Below are 20,912 nucleotides of genomic sequence, written 5' to 3'. Positions count from 1 at the left end.
ACATCTGCTCAGAAGTGCACGTGCAGTGCAGGCCACTGCATGCAAGCCCCCGGGAGTTGGATGCGTGTGTTTTACTCCACTCAACACCATTTCCACTTGTGGTATCCCATAAAGAAAAAAGTCTGCTCATAGAAGCCTGTTTCTGTGCAGAAGTAGGATAAGCATCTCTCAAGTTTTAAGAGGGGACACATCAAGAGTGCTGCAGCTATGGGGACTTGTTCCTTGTTGAGTTGCAGCTTCCTTCTTTGAGATGAATCCATGATTGATATGTCACATATAAAACCCATTTGCTGTTTGTGCTATCATGTAAGCTAATTTGCTGCATATATATATATATATATATATAAATATATATATATATATATATATATATATATATATATATAAATATATATATAAATATATATATAAATATATATAAATATATATATATATATATATATATAAATATATATACACACAAACATCCACAGCAATGTGTTGTCTAGTAATATCTATGCATCCCATTTTAATATGCAGCCCCTGATTAGTTTAGAATAAATAAAGCCCTTGGTCGTGGTCAGAGAAGGACTCAAGCTCATGCCATTTCCAAATTTTGCTTTGCTCTTTTCTCCTTGTTATACATTACTTTAAAGGGAAAGAAGAAGAGAGAGGCTGTGTGGTTTTAACCAGTTTAGCTGCCATAACTGTATGTGCAAGTGTGCATTCTAAAGGATCATTCTCCACAAATGTGTAAGGGGTGGACTGGGGGCACATCTATGCCTACCGTCTAAAGAGAAAGTGATGGGCCTAAAGCTCAGTGTTCAGTTTCCTCGGCGGAACGAAATCTTCACGGCGAACCCAGATGACCTCCTCACTGTTGTCTTCCAGGCCACCATTAATTCCAGACAGAGCAGCCTGTTTCTTTAACTGAGTCATTCTGGAAGCGTGTGTGCCCCCTGCGTACCGTACCTTGTCTCCTCGGTATGTCTGGTCGCTTGTAATGGAAGTTGCCTGCAACTGCTCCTGAAGTTCTTTGTCAACAATTGTATTCCTCAGAGGCTCACAATACTCGTCATCATCGCTGAGAATGTCTGTTTCTTTTACGTCCTCTTGTTCTTCATACTGACCAAGGTCAAACTGCTCTTCTACCCAGCGGTCAGTGTCCTTGCTGCTAGATGCCTGTTGCGACTCTTTCTCAGGACTACTAGCGAAGACAGCATCTGAGTCAATGGTAAACCTATTTCGAGCCAATCTCCGCCGCCTTCTCCCAAGGGACTTGCTTGGGGCAGACACTGCACGCACAAAAATAAAACCCCAGATGCTTTTACAAACAATTTGCTAAATATGATAATTTTAAGAATGTGGCTTCCTGATATTTTTTTCATTTTACATTAGCTGGCTACTAATAGCCAAGGAGAGTGTACAGTTTTTCACCAACATTTCCTATGCAGGCAAGTCAAGGTTTATAAAACCTTTATAAAGTTTTGATTTTTGCTCCTCAGGCTAGGTAACAGAACACAATTTATATCCTTTCTCCCACTGGCACCTAAAAAGGCTATTAAAACTCACTTTTAACCTGACAGCCATAATGATCGAAACATCTAGCCAAGGAAGAGTTTGGCCTTGTGCTTGATATCCACATCCTTCCCACCTCTATCTTCAGGCTTGTTTATGGTAGAAACATGTTTTTGAATGTTGCAGAACATTTGAGGGGAAACATAGAAACAGAGCAAGTCAGAAGGGTCCTCTTGGGCCATCTAGTCTGACCCCCGGCTCCAGCCGGCTCCGCTCACAACATGCCCCACCATGTGCATGCCCAGCCTATCTTTCAACACCCTCACCGATGGGGCCTCAACCACCTCCTGTGGAAGTCCATTCCTTACCCTCGGGAAGATGTGCATGTGTACATAAGGGCTTTTGCATGTGTAGAATGGGCTATACACAGAACTAAGACTCCCTGACGTGTTTGCTGTGTACTTCAGGAATGCATCTCCCTTATACTGTTCACTATTTAAGAAATGGAAGGTATGCCAAATACCTCTACCATAAGCTGTGCAACAAGCTATAAAGTCCCATATAGACTCTGTTCCAACTAGAAATATTGATGAATGGAAAGGTTCTCTTCTAAGGCATATCAAGTAAAGGGAGAAGTCTGCCTTCCCGAAGAACAGGAAAGACTAGTCCACATTTTGTATGAATAAAGAACTCAGATGTGTCTTACTATTATAATCAGTTCACTGGGATCTTGCAAAGCTGTAACCTTACAGTACCTGCCCTGTTCATAGCTGGCCGTGCACCTTTTAAAGCACTCAGTCTTTTTCCTCCAAAAGGAACATATTGCTGAGATGAAGGCAAACTTTCCGTTTTAAGAAGTTGCCTTCGGTGTTTGTCACGTAATATTGAATGCACAGACTTCAGAAAATCCTTCCTGTGTTCTGGAGAACTGAAAAGAAGAACACACACACACACACATTAGGTACCAAATTAGCGTGTTTTATATTTCATTTATGAGCTTAAACAATAGTATAGTTTTGTAAAATGCTTTACAGGGCAATCGTATGGCCACTAGACAGCATTTAGACAGCCACAGGAGTGTTTGGATGTCCACCTCTCAGGTCTGTGAACTCTGGGGGTATCCACTGCTGGAGTTTCCCCTCTCTTCCACTGCTCACTGCCAGCATGGAAAGAAACTCACTGACTGCATCTCTGAGGTTGCTTTGAAGGGGTTAACAGGCATTTCAGGGGGGCAAAGAGGGGAGGAGACTGGTCCCCCGAGGCATGACAGGTCCTTCCCTTTCCTTCCAACACACCAGAGAGGAAGAAACCAGCTGCCTCCAGGATGGGAGGAACACAGAGGAGGCCCCCACTGCTCTGTAGGGAATGCCCACAACTCTCCCAGTTTAGAGGGCTATGGGCACCACCACTGTTCTAATTATGCAGAATGGGAACTAAAGCTAGGGACAATTTCAAGTCCATGTACAGTCCATGGCAGTGGGAAATAAACCCAGGTCTTCCAGATCTGTATCCACTTTTCATCTACACCATTTATTGATCCATCTAATCATTACTGGCAGCTCTTTAGCCATGGCTCTCAATCAAATTTGCCACCAACTTCCTTAAAACAGTCCCATACATCTAAGTATACACATATATGGGGCACTCACTCCCTTACCTACAACAAAGGTGGAAGGACCTCTCTGGCCGGCCTTCAGACTCAGATTTCACATGAACTATCTCACAGACAGTATTGGTCTCTGCATCTAGAGGAAGAAATAAGAACATGTTTCTTTTAAAAATGCCACTTCAAGCTATTCATGGTTTACTGCTACTGCTACAACATTGCATTTATAGCCCACCTTTTTCCTCTTGTGAGGAACCCAAGGCAGATTACAAGGTTTTCCTACACTCCATTTTTATCCTCTTAACAACCATGAAGAAGAGCCATATGGGGGAGCAGGGGCTTTTAAGATTAGAATCAACACTACTTAAGTGGATCCTGAAAAAAGAAGATCATCAGTGTAGTTGGTCTTGGGCTGCTATTTTATGGACCTTGCATTTTGTACCTGCTCAAGCATGACCCCTGCATCTTTGAACAACTATTGCTTCCAAAGAGCTATATATGACCAATATATGACATTCAAGGAGTCATATATTGACAGCTGCTTTCTCTATTTTGAAAAACAGAAAGTTTTACAAGTAAAATAAATCCTATCCGAACATTTCAACATTACCTGCACTTGCTGGTGCTCGAACTTGCAGAGCTTCTAGAGGGATCATGTGTCGAAAACGGAATGGATCTGAGTCCTCATAAATTGAAGCCCTATGTGATCCACCCTAGATTAGAGGAAGAGGGGAGAACATTGCTTATTATAGTAGATGCATATAATGCTGATTGTTCATTTCACACAGAAGATGTGAAATACGTACAAAGGTTTTTTCCAGAGAAACCGGTCTTGAACAAGAAACACTGTTTCTTGTGTTACCAACAGAGAAAAACAGAACCAATCCCTGTGGGTTGCCTTTAGCTCGATAATATATTCCCCTACCTAGTTTTTAAAGAAAATGTTATTAGCTAAAACTGTAGCATGGTTTCATAGTTTCACTTTCTGGGTTGCCAGTGGCAACAACCCTCTTGCTCAGTGGTGTAGAACCTCAGGCTGGAGGTCCCAGTACAGCGGCCCTGGCCCTTCCCATGGCCCTGGCCCCAACTACTACCCATTTGGTGGTTTCCCACCTTTGGGGCAATTTATCTTCATTATAAATGGCTATAGTAATGCATCTACTAAGGATTAACCTACTGGCAGTGAGCGCTTCAGGCTGAAATCTGGGGGTTTTGCCGTGACCATCCCTGGAAAATAGCCTCTGAGAACTTCTCCAGAGAGGAACCTGGTTCTCAGGCTGAAAGAACTTTTGCATTACTCACCTTAATGATCAACTTACCAACTTTTTCTTCTGTTTGGAACCATCTTTATATACAAGAACCACAGCAGTTTTGAATACTAGAGATAGAGGAAAACATATAAAGAGTCATTAGTTTGCTGTGAAGAAGGGGAAAAAATGTGGGCTACTGAGTCAAAGGAACTGGAAGAAATTAGAGAGTATATCCTGAAGCACACCCATTCCACACACATCAGATGCATTGAAGAACAGAGGTGGTCGGTGCAGGGGGAATTCTAGTGAATGCAGAAGAGTAAAGACAGGCTATCTGTACTAAAGCAATATCTAATGTTTAGAATTGGTATTAGCAAAAGAAATAATAAATAACACACAATTATTTTAAGGGTACATTATTATTGAACATGTAGTCCAGATTATAGCTTACTATTAAAAAATCTTGAAGTTATTTAAAGTGGGTATCATCAACTCCATTTTTGCTACAGTTATTTTTCATTTTAATAGCATAACTGTAGTGTATGGAGTTTAAATTATTGCTGCTTAAATTTTCTTGACCAAACAAGATTTCCAGAAACAATCAGCACAACAGTAACTCATAAATAAAAACGGGCAACATTCAATTAATGAATTTTCAATGTTACGAAGCCAATGGATTATCTCAAAGAGCTTTCTTACTAATCTTATTAAACTGTTATGCATTCCTAGCTCACCTGCAGGCAATTAATTCTGTCACACCGATGTGCTTAGTGGGGTGGCGGGGGGAACCCAATATCAACATTTATATATATTGGTAGAATGTAGGTGAGCAGCCCTGGTGAGCAATACATACTGAGGATGGAAGGAGAAACACCTACAACCACCTGTTTTACATTTTCTAACACCTTCTTCAAAATCTAGTAAGTTCAGGTAGACTTATTGTTGGTATAAAAACATTATAAAGTAACATGCAACCTGTTTTTCTTATTACAACACTTTAAAAAAGAAGAAGTAGATTGATCTCTCTGAATGCAAGGTCACCTTGCAGCAATTTGTTTCCTTAGAACATTTGACAATTTTAGTGGAGTTTCCCCAAAGCACAACTGCAGATTAGTTACTAGAAGATCATTTGCAGGAACAGATGTGGTAGTGACTTTGTTCACTGAGGCCAACATCTAAAAACTCTGGTAGTCATGCTCAACCTACTCCATACCACAAAAGGGAAATTCTGGGCAGCACATTCCACAGAACAGAAAGAGTCACTGTGGTGCATCAAAGTCTCGGCCAACATTACTTTTTTGAGTGCACCTGGCTGCATTTCTTGTTTGTTACTCAAGTGCTAACTTGGAAGGACAGGTAACTTGTAGGCAGTTGTATCCCTGAGAAGTTTAAGTTTAAATGCATAGCTTAGTTGAAAGAATACCATTTGCTCTCTGTTTGAAAAATACAAACATACCAAACGCTGCCAATTCAGGTTCCTTCTTCCATTTCCCAAGTGATGCAGGAGGGTTGAGCCAGATGACTGTGGTATGCAATAGCAAGTCTCCCATAGAAAGATCTGCAACCTGACAGCCACACAAAAGAAATGCCAGTGTGATATTTGGATTATACTCCAGAATCCTTGAGGTTGCTGTGGAAACTGGAGCTAGCGAAGAATGTAGCATCTCAGCTGTTGCCAAGAGCTACCCCTTCTCAGCAGACAACATCTTTACTGAAGGAACGGCATTGGCTATTTACACCTGGGCCAGGCTTAAGGTTCTAGTGCTGCTGTACAAAACCTTGAACAATGTGGGACCAGAATGCCTCCCCTAGTACCAACCTGCCTTGTTGCTGAGGTCAATGGAGGATATTCTCCTGATGGTCCCACACAGATCTATTGGCCAGTTGGAATCCACTAGGAGACGAGCCTTCAGTGTGGAGGCTCCATTGCTATGGAATTCCCTGTCTCTGGGGTCCAGGCAGAGAACAACACGGTGCTGTTTTTGGCACCTGCTGAAGATGTCTTTGTTTCAAGAAGCCTTTCTTGCTGACCAAACGTGGTTTTAATGTCAACCTCTTATTAATACCTTGTTTTAGACTTTTTTCTGCTTTAGCTTTATAATGTTTACTGCTCTTGAAGCTGCCTAGATATGGAGTGGTAAACAACTCAGTTTTCCAGGGAAAGAAATATGGGCTGCAGATAATGAGATTTTCACACAATAGCCTAATGTGCTAATCAAAAGGTCCTAGGGCACCTTTAAGTCCACAATTCTAACTAGGGCTAATCAAACTGTTATTTTTTATGGGTGGGGGAAGCATTAACTAGACCTAGTGACAGCCTTCCTTTCTAGGAAGGGCTACAACTTCCAGTGTGCTCTAGCCAGTCACAGAAGGCACCAGGTTGGAGAAGGATGTCTTCGTGAAAGGGCACTGGAAAGCTTTGCCCCGAAATGCAAACCCAAGTTCTTCTGCATGTACTGAATTGCACTACAATGTCATCCTCCCCTGCCTTTGCTCACTGCCCCGTAAGCTGGAAGGGATGGATGAGTATCTGCATTGTTTTTCAAATTAGAGTTTGTTAACAATATAAAATAAAGAAAATACTTTAAGACTTGGATTTATACTTATGTAACCCATTAACCAATCAAAGATAGACAATTTAGCTTCCAGATAAACATTGGTAACAAATATTAAACTTATTTCCAAATGTTGAATTGACATCACACTTGCATGGAGCTTAAGACAAAAACAAAATAAAAAAACCCAATCCCAAACAACATTAATATACAATTTGGATGGTTGTACAGTACAAACACAACACTCGGAGCCACATTTATACCTGTGAATCCCTGTATGTCACCTTGAGTTCCATGATAGAAGAAAGTAGGATATAAATGCAACAATTTAGATAAATAAAAATAATGCTAGCATGGGATATTACATTTTATAATTATTAAGATATATGTTTTGGGCTTTGTTTTAAAAATAAGATTATCTTCCAAATTATCATTACCTCTTTTTTGTCTCCTGTTTGTTCTGCAATGAGCTGGTCAAATACAGCACCATATTCTTCATGGATTTTCTGCATTTCATTAATATGGCTCGCAACTTTGTTCATTGTTTTTATGGCCACTAGAAGAAATGCACAGCAACAGAAAATAATTATGGCAGTAATACATCACTACATTAGCGTGCCCAGGAGGTGAACATCTGTATTACATTCCTTAAAATGTGTATTTTATTTTTAGAGTATTTATAAGGTGACACCCCTTATAATCTTGTACTTGTTAGGAATAAGGGCAAGTTATCCTTTCACATGTTGTGTTCTCATTCTGTTCTTCAATATATAGTATATTGTATGATGGTGCAGCAATCCAGCAGGATGGCCTCTGCTACCTTCATGATTGCGTTTGGGAACAGCAACTCTACACATTTTTAATTTAATTAAATACAACCACAGCCCAACAAGGAATTGTGCATGCCCTATTAACTGCCCAGAAACTCTGGTACGACTAGGGAGCAGCATAGAAATGCAAAAATAAATAAATAACCCACAGTTAGTCTGCGCTATAATGCATGTGTTGAAGCAACTTTATGACCACCAAAGGTGTCCTGGTTACAGAAGAAATATTGTATGATGGTTCTATATTTGCACTTCTATGATAATAGACAGCATCACAAACCTGGCTGAAAGTATATAGACATTAAAGGCAATAGAAGGAATAGAACCATAATACTACTTTATTTATTACAACCAAAAAGGACCTTCTATGTCTAATGTCCACTGATGCACATTTAATGTATTATTTGAAGGACATTCACATGTAGCAAACTTTCAATGAAGCTCCCAGGGATGGGAGTACAATTAGTTAGCTCACATTAATAAGTGAAGTAACAGGTGACCCAAGGTCAATTAGCCTGTGAGTTTTACACTTCTCTGAATTTTGTAATGCAGTTCTATGAGTTAAAAATGCATTGCAACAAGAATGTATTAGAGGAAAATGTTTGCAAAATAAGCATGAATCAGGGAAAGGTGTATATAAAAATTAGTATAAACTTAAAAGCTAAAGGTTTCTCCATGACAATAAAGTCCAGTCATGTCTGACTCTAGGGGACAGTGTTCATCTCCGTTTCCTAGCCGAGGGAGCCAGCATTTGTCTGCAGACAGTTTCCATGGTCATGTGGCCAGCATGACTAAACACCGAAGTGCACAGAACGCTGTTACCTTCCCACTGAAGTGGTACCTTTTTATCTACTTGCATTTGTATGCTTTCGAACTGCAAGGTTGGCTGGAGCTGGGACAGAGTACGAGAGCTCACCCCGTCAGTGGATTCAAACTGTCAACCTTTTGATCAACCAGCCTAGCAGCTCAGCGGTTTAACCCACTGCGCCACTGCATCCCAGTACAAACTTACATGGCCACAAAAATGCACAGACATTTTCGTAGACTTTAAAAATGCAAGCCAATATACTTGAAAAATATGAATGTTACAGAATGCAAAAGACATAGATTCCATCATCTCTAGAAACACTCCTCTCCCACCCATCCCTCTCTACCAGCATACACTGACTCAAGTTCCAAGTGAATTTTTTCAGATACATGAATTATTTTCAAATGTTATAGATGTTAAGTGGCTCATAAACATGAGACATAGGAGGTTTTATTCTCTCACCAAACTGCAGCTTACCATCAAGGTGATAATGTTCTTCACTTTCTGCATCAGTGAGGGCAAAGAGTTCTTTCAGTAGAAGAGGATACTTCAATATCCTCTGGATAGGCTTAATGAGATACGACTCTAATGTCGATGAGTGTTGTCGTCTAGGATTCTGAGCATCCAAAAAGGCCTTAAATACTGTGTCTGTTTTAGCTAGATCAATGAAAATAAAATGCAATGCTCAAGACATGATGCAGACATTTGACATTTATTATAGATTGGTTATTTATTTATTTACATATATTTATAGGCCACCTATAATTGCCGAGGCCTTCCTAGTTGCTCTCTTTTCCCAAAGGTACTCAAAATAGTGTACAAGAGGGGTGGACAGAAAGTAGATTTTCACATTTTGGGAATGTGACACCCAGCATACCAAACCATTGATGATGGCAGGAGGTACAGGGAGTTGAAGTTGAAACCTGCTGGAGTCTCACATGCAATATACTGACTTACGATAAAACCAATATTGCCAAAGAGATGAACTTAAGCTTTTGCTACCACATGCATGGTATGTGGAGTGACAAATTTCACTGAGTGCCACTACAACAAGACAAAAGGAGGAAGGATGGCATGGGAGAGGAAAAACAGTGCATTAAAATATCCAGATGTGATGGGACTTCATGCGTATTTGTATGCAAACAATATGTATGACGATGGGTCTATAATGGAATCAGCTGACTTGCAGTTTTGCACAGAAAGGGAAAAATGGAAATATGAATATTCATATATATGTATGAATGTATGTATTATGTAAAATACATACACATAAATAAATGCATGTATGTTCAAACTACCGCACCATTGCACTCATTTCACATGCTAACAAAGTTATGCTCAAAATCCTACAAGCTAGGCTCCAGCAGTATGTGGACCGAGAACTACCAGAAGTACAGGCAGGATTTCAAAGAGGCAGAGGAACTAGAGATCAAATTGCCAACATACACTGGATCATGGAGAAAGCTAGGGAGTTTCAGAAAAACATCTACTTCTGCTTCATTGACTATGCTAAAGCCTTTGATTGTGTAGATCACAACAAATTGTGGCAAGTTCTTAAAATGATGGGAGTACCTGACCATCTTATTTGTCTCTTGAGATACCTATAGGTGGGTCAAAAAGCAACAGTGAGACCTGAGCACGGAACCACTGACTGGTTCAAAATTGAGAAAGGAGTTTGGCAAGGCTGTATACTATCACCCTGCCTATTTAACTAATATGCAGAGCACATCATGAGAAAGGCGGGGCTAGATGAATCACCAGTTGGAATTAAGATTGCTGGGAGAAATATCAACAACCTCAGATATGCAGATGATACCACTCTCATGGCAGAAAGTGAAGAGGAACTAAAGAGTCTCTTGATGCGGGTGAAGGAGGAGAGCGCAAAAGTTGGCTTGAAACTCAGCATTAAGAAAACTAAGATAATGACATCCAGTCCTCTTACTTCCTGGCAAATAGATGGGGAAGAAATGGAGGTAGTGACCAATTTTATTTTCCTGGGCTCCAAGATCACTGCAGATGGGGACTGCAGTCAAGAAATTAAAAGACGCTTGCTCCTGGGGAAGAAAGCTATGGCAAATCTAGACAGCATACTAAAAAGCAGAGACATCACCCTGCCAACAAAAGTGCATATAGTCAAGGCTGTGGTTTTCCCAGTTGCAATGTATGGCTGTGAAAGCTGGACCATAAGGAAGGCTGAGCACCGAAGAACTGAGGCCTTTGAATTGTGGTGCTGGCGGAGAGTCCTGCAAGTCCCTTGGACTGCAAGGTGATCAAACCGGTCAGTCCTAGAGGAGATCAACCCTGACTGCAATTTAGAAGGCCAGCTACTGAAGATGAAACTCAAATACTCTGGTCACCTATTGAGAAGGAAGGACTCCCTGGAGAAGAGCCTAATGCTGGGAACAATAGATGGCAAAAGAAGAAGGGGACAGCAGAGGATGAGGTGGCTAGATGGAGTCATCGAAGCAGTCGGTGTGAGCTTGAGTGGACTCCGGGGGATGGTGGAGGACAGGAAGGCCTGGAGGAATGTTGTCCATGGGGTCGCAATGGGTCGGACACGACTTCGCGACTAACAACATGTAAAATACATATACAAAATATATGTATTTTTAAAATTTCCACATGAAACATACAAAACTCAGTTTATCTAGCCACCAGAAAGGAGGACTGCCTACTGCTCGTTCCTGTCTGCTGAACTTCTATGATAGCTTGGCCATATCCCAGAAGAGCTTACACAAACTCTGATGAATGTTCACTTGCACGTTTGTGAAGCTCAGATATACTCTTATGAGATTTTGACCAATCTCTTGTGGTGCCCTGCTGCAGCTACAGTAAGGTAAAGCAAGGTGCGCAACAGCAAAGTGGAGCCCTGCCAGCTGCTCTCATTGCAACAAATGCCACAGTGGAACATGCGGCTGCTTTGCCACAACTGGCAAAGCACCCACCAGAGGCAGGGCAGCAGCTGCAGGCCCTCTGGACAGAGGTGGGGTAGTCTGGCACTCCTCTTAGTCTGCCCCCCAATGCTACCAGTTCAGCCTGCATCATGGGAGGGCCAACCCTGCAGTCAAAACAGCAGTCGTGTGGTTCACATTATCTGAAGCTTTCAGAACGCAGTTTCATGCGTAGATGTACACAGGGCAAATGTATTCCCTTCCAAGGGCTGGTTCCCTGGAGGAGGGAAGAGCTGTGGCTCAGTGACAGAGCAGACAACCCCAGGTTTAATTCAAGGCCATCTCCGAGGACTACTGGGAAAAACTTGGCTGACCCTTCAGAGCCACCACAAACAGTGGTGAACTAGATGGACTGATGGTCTGACATGGTGTAAGCCAACTTTAGGTGCTTTCTTACTGTTTTGTGCTGGGAATCAAATGCTGTACTACATGCTTGGTTGCCACCAGCATATGACTTGAAGCCCATCAGCTCATCTCCTAACTGAACTTTCATGCCAGATATGATGGATGTGAAGCTCCTATCTACCTCCTCTCTATTCCAGCTTACCTACCTGGTCCCACCCACAACATTGCTCTGCACAGACTGTGTGTTCCATCCACATGGTAGGTACTTCTACCTCACAAAAAAAGGAAGGTCTTATGAAACCTCACTTGATATGCCTTCCTTGGTCTCTGTACAAACACCAGACTTGTGACAGTTCATGGTGTATTGACAGTCTCCCTCCTTTGTGTACCATACCCCAGCATTCCCAAGCTATCCTCATGGAGGGTAAAAGGAAAGGAAGAGGTGTCCTTACATTACACTACAAAATTTGCAGTTTCTTTTTCCACCTCCAAGCCCTTCCTTAAAAAGATATATAGATATTGTGGATATGCAGGATGTGCTGTCAAGGAACCATTTGGTCATATACACAAGCATTTCATGGAAAACATCTGTATCTGTTCTTATGCATAAATGGCTTTGTAGATAGCTGGAAAAAATACACCCCTGGAGCATGAGAAGATGGAACTGCCACCCTATCTAGTTTCAGAGGAAACTAGAACAGAGCATTTAAAAAAAAAAAGGAGGTAACTATATTACACAGCTGATCAACTTGCTAGTAAAATCATATAAGCAGTTTTGAAGTGCGTCAAGAAAACAAACAACAAATGAATGTGTTTCTGTATTGGAAGGATTACAACCATATTTTTACACATTAAGTTCAGTTATATGTAAGAAAAATATTTGGCTATTGAAAGAAGCAGAACATGCAGCACTTCAGAAAGTATAAAAGGATCGATTGACCCAATTTACACACCATGAAAGCTGCCTGATTGCCTCCCTGAGTTCTTTAAGTGCTTCCACTTGCAAAGGGAATGATTAGAATGCACAGTAAAAATAACCACATGCTCCTTTCAACATGTGCAGGTGCATTCGCACATAACTGAAGTAAAGCAGGATATTTATACTTCTCCAGACCCGTGTGCATTCTGCCTCTTGAATTTTGCTTAGGTCCAATTTACTCATGCAGTGAATGGCTTGGTAGCCACTTGAAAACGAAGCGATTTAGAGGCTGTTCCGAATGGCAAGTGGCTCACTTCCAGCAATTTTAATCATGCCAACCCAACTGCTCCTTTTTGCCATTTGTAACCACTCAGTCCTCAGAGCCTGGTGCAGGTGTTCCTCATCTGCACAGAAACCACATGCCCTGGATGGTGAAGTGGGAAGGTTCCCAACAGCCCCTCTGGCTAATTGCTGTACATTTGGTAAAACTTATGGAGGGGTGTATATGAATCATGTGCAGGACACCCAGGCACATGGAAGATCTGTGTGTGCCTTACTGCAAATAAACAATTTGCTGAAGGCATGGACAGCAGAGGAAAGCTGGTGGAAATGGGTCCTTTCCATGTTTTCAATTGTGCTGGGGTTCCAGGGGTGCGGGTGAGAGAGAGGGCACTGAGAGAAAGAAACAGTGGAACAGACAGATTTGATCCCTAGTCAGTGCGGAAATGTAATCAAGAAGTAAATGCTGCTACATAATATCAGCAGTTTTCTCCTGAAGAAGGCCCTCCTGACTCAGGTATTTTGTAAGAATCAGGTGAACAGATCTTCTGCCTCTGAACTAGCCACATAGAAAACACTACCGCAGAGCTAGGCAACCCGTTGCCCCTCTGGCTGTGTTGGACTATAGCTCCCATTAGCTTCAGCCAACATGGCCAATGTTCAGGGAGGACAAGAGTGGGAGTCCAAGATACGTGCAGGCATCAGCTTGCCTACTCCTGTAATAGGATAAGCAATATTCCATCTCTGTTATCTTGATATTTTTTCTTGACATTTGCCATTGTAAAATCATTTCACATTCTGCACTGTAAACATTGCATGAAAGGTGAAATGACTGGGCCATCTATCATTGTAGTGTATGTTATCCTTGTAAAAGACTTCTCCATCTACCACGCATATAAAATCATACAATAATAAAATGTCTGAAGGGGTCTTAGAGGATGTCCAACTCCCCATCAATGGAGCAATCATGCAGCTATGACATTCTTGACAGACAAGTGTCCAGCGTCAACTTAAATACCTCCAAAACATAGGAGAGTCATTCCCATCACCTTTGTCCCTTGTAGTAACAGCATCTCCCAGACCTACATTTGCTGCATGACAGCTTTATGGCTTGAGAAAAATTACATCACAACTGGGGAGCAGGAAATAATGCATTCATACAACTCTTACCTTTCACAAGTACTTTTGGAACCTTTGTGTGGCTGGCACAGAAGGCACTGTATAGCTTGAAACGATCAGCATAATACAAGAAGGATCCACCCAAGGAAAACAGCACTTTCTAGGATCAAGAGCATGTACATCAGAATATTTAACAGGGTTCCTTTTGGAAGTCTAGCTGGACCCATCATTAGTAAAAAGAAAAGAAGTACAAAACAATTGCTTTTTTCATCTCCTTCTGTCACAGAGCGTTTGAAACCATAACTTCAAGGAGAAATATGTTTTTATACATCATAACAATTTCTAGCATTATAAGAAAATTAATTTAACAAGCACTTGATGCATAACAGGCTCCACTTAGCATATTTCTATGACCAAAACTGTTGATCAAGTAATTCAAGGGCCACTGGAACTTTCTCTCTGTTCCAAGGAACCATTTAATTTAATTTAATTTAATTCATGGAAATTAAATGTCTCTACATTTGAAGGTGCGATAGATGTTTTTCAAGACCAATGGAGGATCTATTTCATGACCAATGAAGAGAATATAGATCCCTTCTCTTCTCTTGAGATGCAAGTGGGCCTTTTGATTTTTGGAGGAGGAATATTGTCCTAGTGTAAAATGCCTCAAGGGGAGGGAAGGTAGTTTTGCACAACAATAGACCATCAGCAGCCATGCTCTCTTCACTCTCAGGAAGAGAGATGACTGCAGCCTTATTATTTATTTAATGCATTGTCCTGCAAGAAACCTCACACTTGTGGATCACTTACCAGACAATCCTGTTATCTTACTGAGGTCAGATGGAAGTCTAAAAACTGAGGAAAATAATCTCCACTTTTTATTTAAGTACAATGATTTATAGAACAGACACACACTGACCAAACATATTATTTTACAGAATACTACAATAGGGATGAGTCATGTCCCCCAGCTCTGCTGAAAGTCCCATCTTTTGAACTCACTACAGTTTTGGGGATTTTCTCTTTCCCTTTGTTTCATTTTTTCCTACCAAGCTGAAAGCAGTCCTTTCGAAGTGCTGCAAGAGCACCTTGGAGAGGCTGCCCAGAATTTCTAAACATTTGTTGCGTACCCAGAATTTTTGTAAAGATTTGCAAATTTTTTATTTTTTAAATATTTGCTTACCTTTATGTGCACAACTGTAATATTCACATTTGTACAGGTTCGGGATGGGGAGCCACAAGTGAGCAAAGTGCAGGGCTGTGGCTGCTGGCAACATCCAGCAGGTACCAACCCAGCATTCACTGTCAGAAGGAGCAAGAAAGTATTCCCCCATTTGGTTACTTGTGACAGCTGTACAGGTGCCAGTTGTCAGTTGTAACTGACGGCACAAGTGATCTTTAAGTGTGAAAAGGGCAGAGAGAGGAGTGGACAGAAACAGTGGGATATTGTTTCTTTGCTGCTCTTGGTGCCTCCAAGAATACTCGATAGAAGACACATGCCATGGCTTGATTGCATCCACTGAAATTTTTCTTCTCTCTGCACTCAGGTTGCCTCCTGTTGTTTTATCACTCCCAGCTCTTCAACAGACAGGGCATCTAGGCACAATTGTGCTGCCCACCCAGTAACAGGACCGCCAGCCACATTAGCCAGAAATCCCCTAGGAACCATCTGGATCCATTGGCCTCTAGGATGGACCATCTGAAAAGGCTCCTTACCACCACAGAAGGCAAAATTCAGGCAGTAGACAAAGGGTCTGATTCAAAGTCCCTCACCTTCACAATACTATCCCCATACCTAGCTGAAAAAAACAAATCTAGGAGGGCTCTGAGACATGCACTGGGCCAATAACATGTTGGGACAGTCCCACACTCATCATGGAGTCCATGAAATCCTGAGCAGTCCAAGTCAGCAGCCTGGGGACCCCAGCATTGCAACCAAGACAACCTCTGTGAGCTCAGGTGGGGAGACTGTGGAGTTGTGGGGTGAATGGAACACCAGAATATGCAATCTGTCACACTGGCCCAGTACAAGATGCAAGCACTTGGGACTAGGAGTGATGTGCAGTCTCAGGTGGGTCTGACGTTTCACACCCCTTATTTAAACATTTGTAAAATGATCTGCAGTAAGAATGGAAAGACTTACTTTAAACTGGTCAACTTTTTCAAGCTTTTCCAGATCTGGAACCAATCTCACCCCATCTTCAAGGGTTTTCAGGAATTCTACTTGAAATGCCACCATTTCAGTCAAATTTCCAAAAAGAACATCAAGCTGGTAAGACAGAACATTTTAAATATGGGTTGAAAACTGTTCCTCCCACATGAAATTGACAAAACAGGATTGCTAAGTTTTAATTTGTAAATATCAGCTGCTTTATATTATTCCAAATGTGAATCGTACCAAGCAGCCTGTAAACATTTGTCCTAAGAAATCCCTCAGGGCTTCTGCTTCATGCTTCTGCTGAAGAATCCATTTGAAGCATAAATGGTTATCATATGCAGCATTTTTAAAATTTTACTTTCCTGAACAATATCCTTGACAAAGCTACTATACCTCTTCCTGAGTGAGAAAAGTTTCCTTCTGTAGAGGTTTCAGGTATCTTTCCATTAGACAATTTAAGTCCTGTAAGTGAAAGAATATTACTTAAGCTGAATTTTCTAAAAGTTTAAAACATCCTCACAGTGACCATGGTTGTCCCATGGACCACAGTGCGTATGCGCTGTTAGGAACAAGCAGGAGAAAGCAAGTACATCACCCACAATGTCTGCTTTTATTCAACAACCCACAATCAGCCTGTTCATAGGTGTTGAAGTGAATCCAGAACTTAACACAACTAACTAGATAGACAACCCACTGTTCAGTGTTTGCACAGCAACCTATTGAAAAGGGTGATTGTAGCAGATGGAATAAAAGCAGAAGAGACTGGTATCCTTTCCCACACATGCATGACAAACCACAGGCTTTCATTAGGTGCAAATTGGCTCATTATCTTCTATTCCTGGGCATCAGCCATTAATAAATATTGCAAACATTCTGCTTTTGGAACTTCCATGTTGGTTATTATCTGCACACAAACGTTTGAACTAGATTTATAGTGGTTTAATTTGGTGTGGCAGTTTACTTATGTTTATCATTACCAATACAACATGATGTAGTTTCAGAAATACACATTCAGGCCATTCCATCTTCATTTCTTCTCTGCACTGGTTCAAGGACACCTGAGAAAACCTCCTATGTGTGTGTGCATGTGCAAATATAAATACAGCTGATACCAGCTTCAGTGGCTGCTGTGCAACCCATGGTGAATAGGAAAATATTGCTAATCTGAACATGGATTGAAAGTTCTCAAGTAACTTGCTTTATTGACTGTTTTTATGGATTGTTGTAAACCACTCAGAGAGCTTTGGCTGTGGAGTAGTCTAGAAATGAAATAAATACTACTACTCATCATCATCCAAATGCTTTACCACAGAAAGTTACTGAATAAATTTTGTTTGAAGAAATATCATGCACATCCAAACATTAAATTACAACTAATACCACTTTGCTTTTTCTACCTGCAAGGCATCCAAGGCAGCTTACACGATCCATTCCATTTTATCCTCATAACACTATGAGGTTGGTTGGGCTGAGCGTCAGTGACTGGCCCAAAGTTACAAAGTGAGCTTCATGGCTGAGTGGGGACTAGAACCCAGATCTCCTGAGTCCCCGTCCTGCACTTTTATCTACTACACCACCCTTGCTCTCACGCTATAAGGAGGTTATTACCATTCCCCTAAGCTGAAATACCACAAGTGCATGAGCTCAAGAAGTCCCCAAGTCTCAACAATAAATGCAATCAATGGTTTAACCATGCCTCAGCCCTCATATTCAGTAAGGGTAGCAATCAAAATGTAAAGCATTCACCACCACTTCCATCAGCCCCCTTTCCTGCCAACTTCACACCCATTATGACCATTACTACTACTACTAAATTTCTATACCACCTGATAGCCAAAGCTCTGTGGGCAGTTTACAACAGAGCATAAAACAAAACAAAATGCAAGACAAATATCATAAAAACAAAACAATGGTAAAAGGAATGTAAAATTAAATAGCTAAAAAGCATACATTAAAAGAAATGACCCTGCAAAGGTAAAATATCACCTGGACAATCCCCTAGGCCCCAGGTAACCAAACAGTCCTTTGAAGTCCTCAGCATAAAGGGCTGTTTTGCCTTGGAGCTGAAAAGATGGCCAGTTTGGAGTCATGTGGACTGCAGTGAGGAGGCTGCTCCAAAGGTGGGAGGCACCACAGAGAAAGCCCACCCACTTATTGCCACCCTCAGAGCCTCCCTCAGGACTGACCCTGAAAGGAAGATCCCAGAGACCACTCAGAGCTTCCGTGCCGAACTGGAGAAGGAACCAAGCTTAATGTTGTGCTAATTTCCTATTAGAGATGCTGGGATGAATAGTCCTACCCACTTTTCCACATAAGTCTAATGAAGTCTCTGGCTCTCCCTTCTCCTGCCACAGGTAAGTTTTGCAGGTCATGGGCTGGGCAGGGGAAGCAAATGGCAACGGTGCTAGTGAGTTGGGCACACGTGCAGCACACACATGATGAAGTGCAGCCTGTAGAAACAGGTGGAGGCCTTTCGAGGTAAACACAGAATGCTCACGCACTCCTCGTCCACACTGCCCTTCAAATATGATCAGGAAACATTTCCCCAAGGCAGCCGTTTACCTTAACATATGTGCGTTCTGTTTCAAGGAGTTCACAAATAACCTTGCGTAGTTTATCAGCATCAGTTAGCTGTCTTGTAGTGCCTTGCTGAGGCCCAATAAATTCTTGAGGACTCACAGTAGAGTCAAGTGGATTCATCTCATGAAGACTGCGACAAAAAGCAGCAACCTGTTCTGTACTCTTTAAATGAAACAACAACATGCAACATATTATTTCTAGAACAAACAGTAGCATCAAACCATCCAAATTAAGTTACAGTCAGTATTTCCCCCTTAAAAGAAATCCCAGTTACTGTGACCTTCTAAAGCAAAATATGTCCTATTACCTATTATCAACACCAGAGGAATGCGAATGAAGAATTGGTTTAGGGTTAGACAAATGAGAAATGACAGATTTCTAAACAAACTACAAAATACAGTGCACGAGATCATTAAATTACACTAGAAGTCCAATCAGGAGAGCTGCTTAGGCATTTATCAACTGCTGCATCAGCACAAACGGCACATGAGGTTATACCTACAGTGCAGAAATGTTATTCAGGTATCACAGTAAGAGAACTGGCTCAAATATCTAGGCTAGTGATACCAATTACCCGGAGGAATTTGCTACAATTGCAAGATGCATGATTGTTCCCAGCAGGCAGAGAATGCCTGGAACGTGTCCTTTCTTTTAATCCAGCAGCCTCTTTTTTACCCACAGAGCTTCCTCATCTGCCATTTTGGTGTTTCAGAGGGATATTGTCACCACTGTTCATACACAGAAGCTGTTTGGAAATGTGACCAATGGCTGATCACCAACTGCTTCTTCCAGCAATTATGGTCTTTTAATATCTCAGTTTCTAAATGCATTAGTGGAATTGCTAAGTAAGATAACCTGCACTAGCAGACTTGTTTTCACCGAAGCCTGAATTCTGCAGACAGTTTTAAACTGTTCTCTGAATGAGGATGAAATGGCTCAAACACTTTCCAGGTATTTCTCCATGTCTTTTAGTCTGCAGGCGAAAACAGTATTTCTACAACCTTGTGCATGTGCCTTGTAAAATAAGTAAAATCCAAGGAAAATGTCAAGTTGAATTTTTAAAATGTGACTTAGATCCATTTTCTGTCTTGAATGGTTACGGTTGGTATGACTATGGGATTACTAGAGTACTCACCTGAAGGCTTTTGATAGCAATAGCTTTGTCTATTTTCAAACAAAGGTTTGAGCAAAGACTGATTTTTAGAATTCTCCTCCTTCAAAGCCCCTCCTTTGATTCTTGTGTTATCAGAAAGCTAATATTTCTCCTTAGCTTAATATATGTTAAGCTTTACATCTATTATATTAAAGTTATGTTAAAGCTTGCCAAAATGTGTTTTATATTGTAATAGTATGTATAATAACAACGCCACCCCACCCCAATATCATTTATGTTTGTATGTTGGTAATGCTTGCTAAACCACTAAGTAAGAAAGCTTTATTATCTTATTTTCAAAGCATGAACACTGCTTGGATTTTGTATAATTTATACTAAAGCATGTTAAATGCTATATATCCAAAATATTTTTTCATAATATTTTTCTCCTGGAAGGCACTGAAACTATTAAATACCCATTAAAGTCACTGGTAACAAAATTGTTATAATTTAGATTACAGTCTATCAAAGAAGCAGCAGCAGCAATCCTGTTACACATTGGAAAAAAGTTTCAGGTGGTATGGCAAATAACAAAACTCAAGAACTCATATGAAGGGCTATCAGAAGTTTATAGTCCAGCAGGGATTATGCAGTTATGTCGACTGTGTGATCCAACACAGCCATGTGGGACCACCACACACAGCCAACACAGCCTGTGCAGCAGGGCTGCCTCGGAAAAGGACCACCAGGATTCTGCATGCTGTAATGGTAACACAAAAAGGGGCGGAGGTATTTTACACACACACACACATGATTGGTATTTTAGAGATCATGAATATGTTTATGCATGTATCCCGAAAAATATCAGGCCATTAATTTAAAGTTTTTCAGAGAAATTGCCTGCTTTTAGATTCAGACACTTTTA

The 20,912-nt window shown here is 41.1% G+C and overlaps 1 protein-coding gene across 1 annotated transcript in view; it reads right to left on the bottom strand.

The window, feature by feature from the left end:
• Positions 1–455: 455 nt before the first annotated feature.
• The window catches only part of TIAM1 (TIAM Rac1 associated GEF 1), an 89,117-nt gene continuing 68,660 nt past the window's right edge, over positions 456–20,912 (bottom strand). Inside the window, exons 15-26 of the mRNA XM_044442696.1 lie at positions 18,877–19,056; positions 16,708–16,776; positions 16,300–16,425; positions 14,208–14,316; positions 9,021–9,200; positions 7,346–7,464; positions 5,810–5,918; positions 4,423–4,481; positions 3,714–3,816; positions 3,155–3,242; positions 2,253–2,425; positions 456–1,274 (exon numbers count right to left, since the gene is read on the bottom strand). Coding sequence (XP_044298631.1) covers positions 790–1,274; positions 2,253–2,425; positions 3,155–3,242; positions 3,714–3,816; positions 4,423–4,481; positions 5,810–5,918; positions 7,346–7,464; positions 9,021–9,200; positions 14,208–14,316; positions 16,300–16,425; positions 16,708–16,776; positions 18,877–19,056 — 1,800 coding nt within the window. The 3' untranslated portion in view covers positions 456–789. The remainder of the gene's footprint in view (positions 1,275–2,252; positions 2,426–3,154; positions 3,243–3,713; positions 3,817–4,422; positions 4,482–5,809; positions 5,919–7,345; positions 7,465–9,020; positions 9,201–14,207; positions 14,317–16,299; positions 16,426–16,707; positions 16,777–18,876; positions 19,057–20,912) is intronic.

This window comes from Varanus komodoensis, unplaced genomic scaffold, assembly GCF_004798865.1.
Source record: "Varanus komodoensis strain SLA01 unplaced genomic scaffold, ASM479886v1 scaffold4, whole genome shotgun sequence".
Lineage (NCBI taxonomy): Eukaryota > Metazoa > Chordata > Lepidosauria > Squamata > Varanidae > Varanus > Varanus komodoensis.
This window is presented reverse-complemented; position numbering and strand designations above follow the sequence as displayed.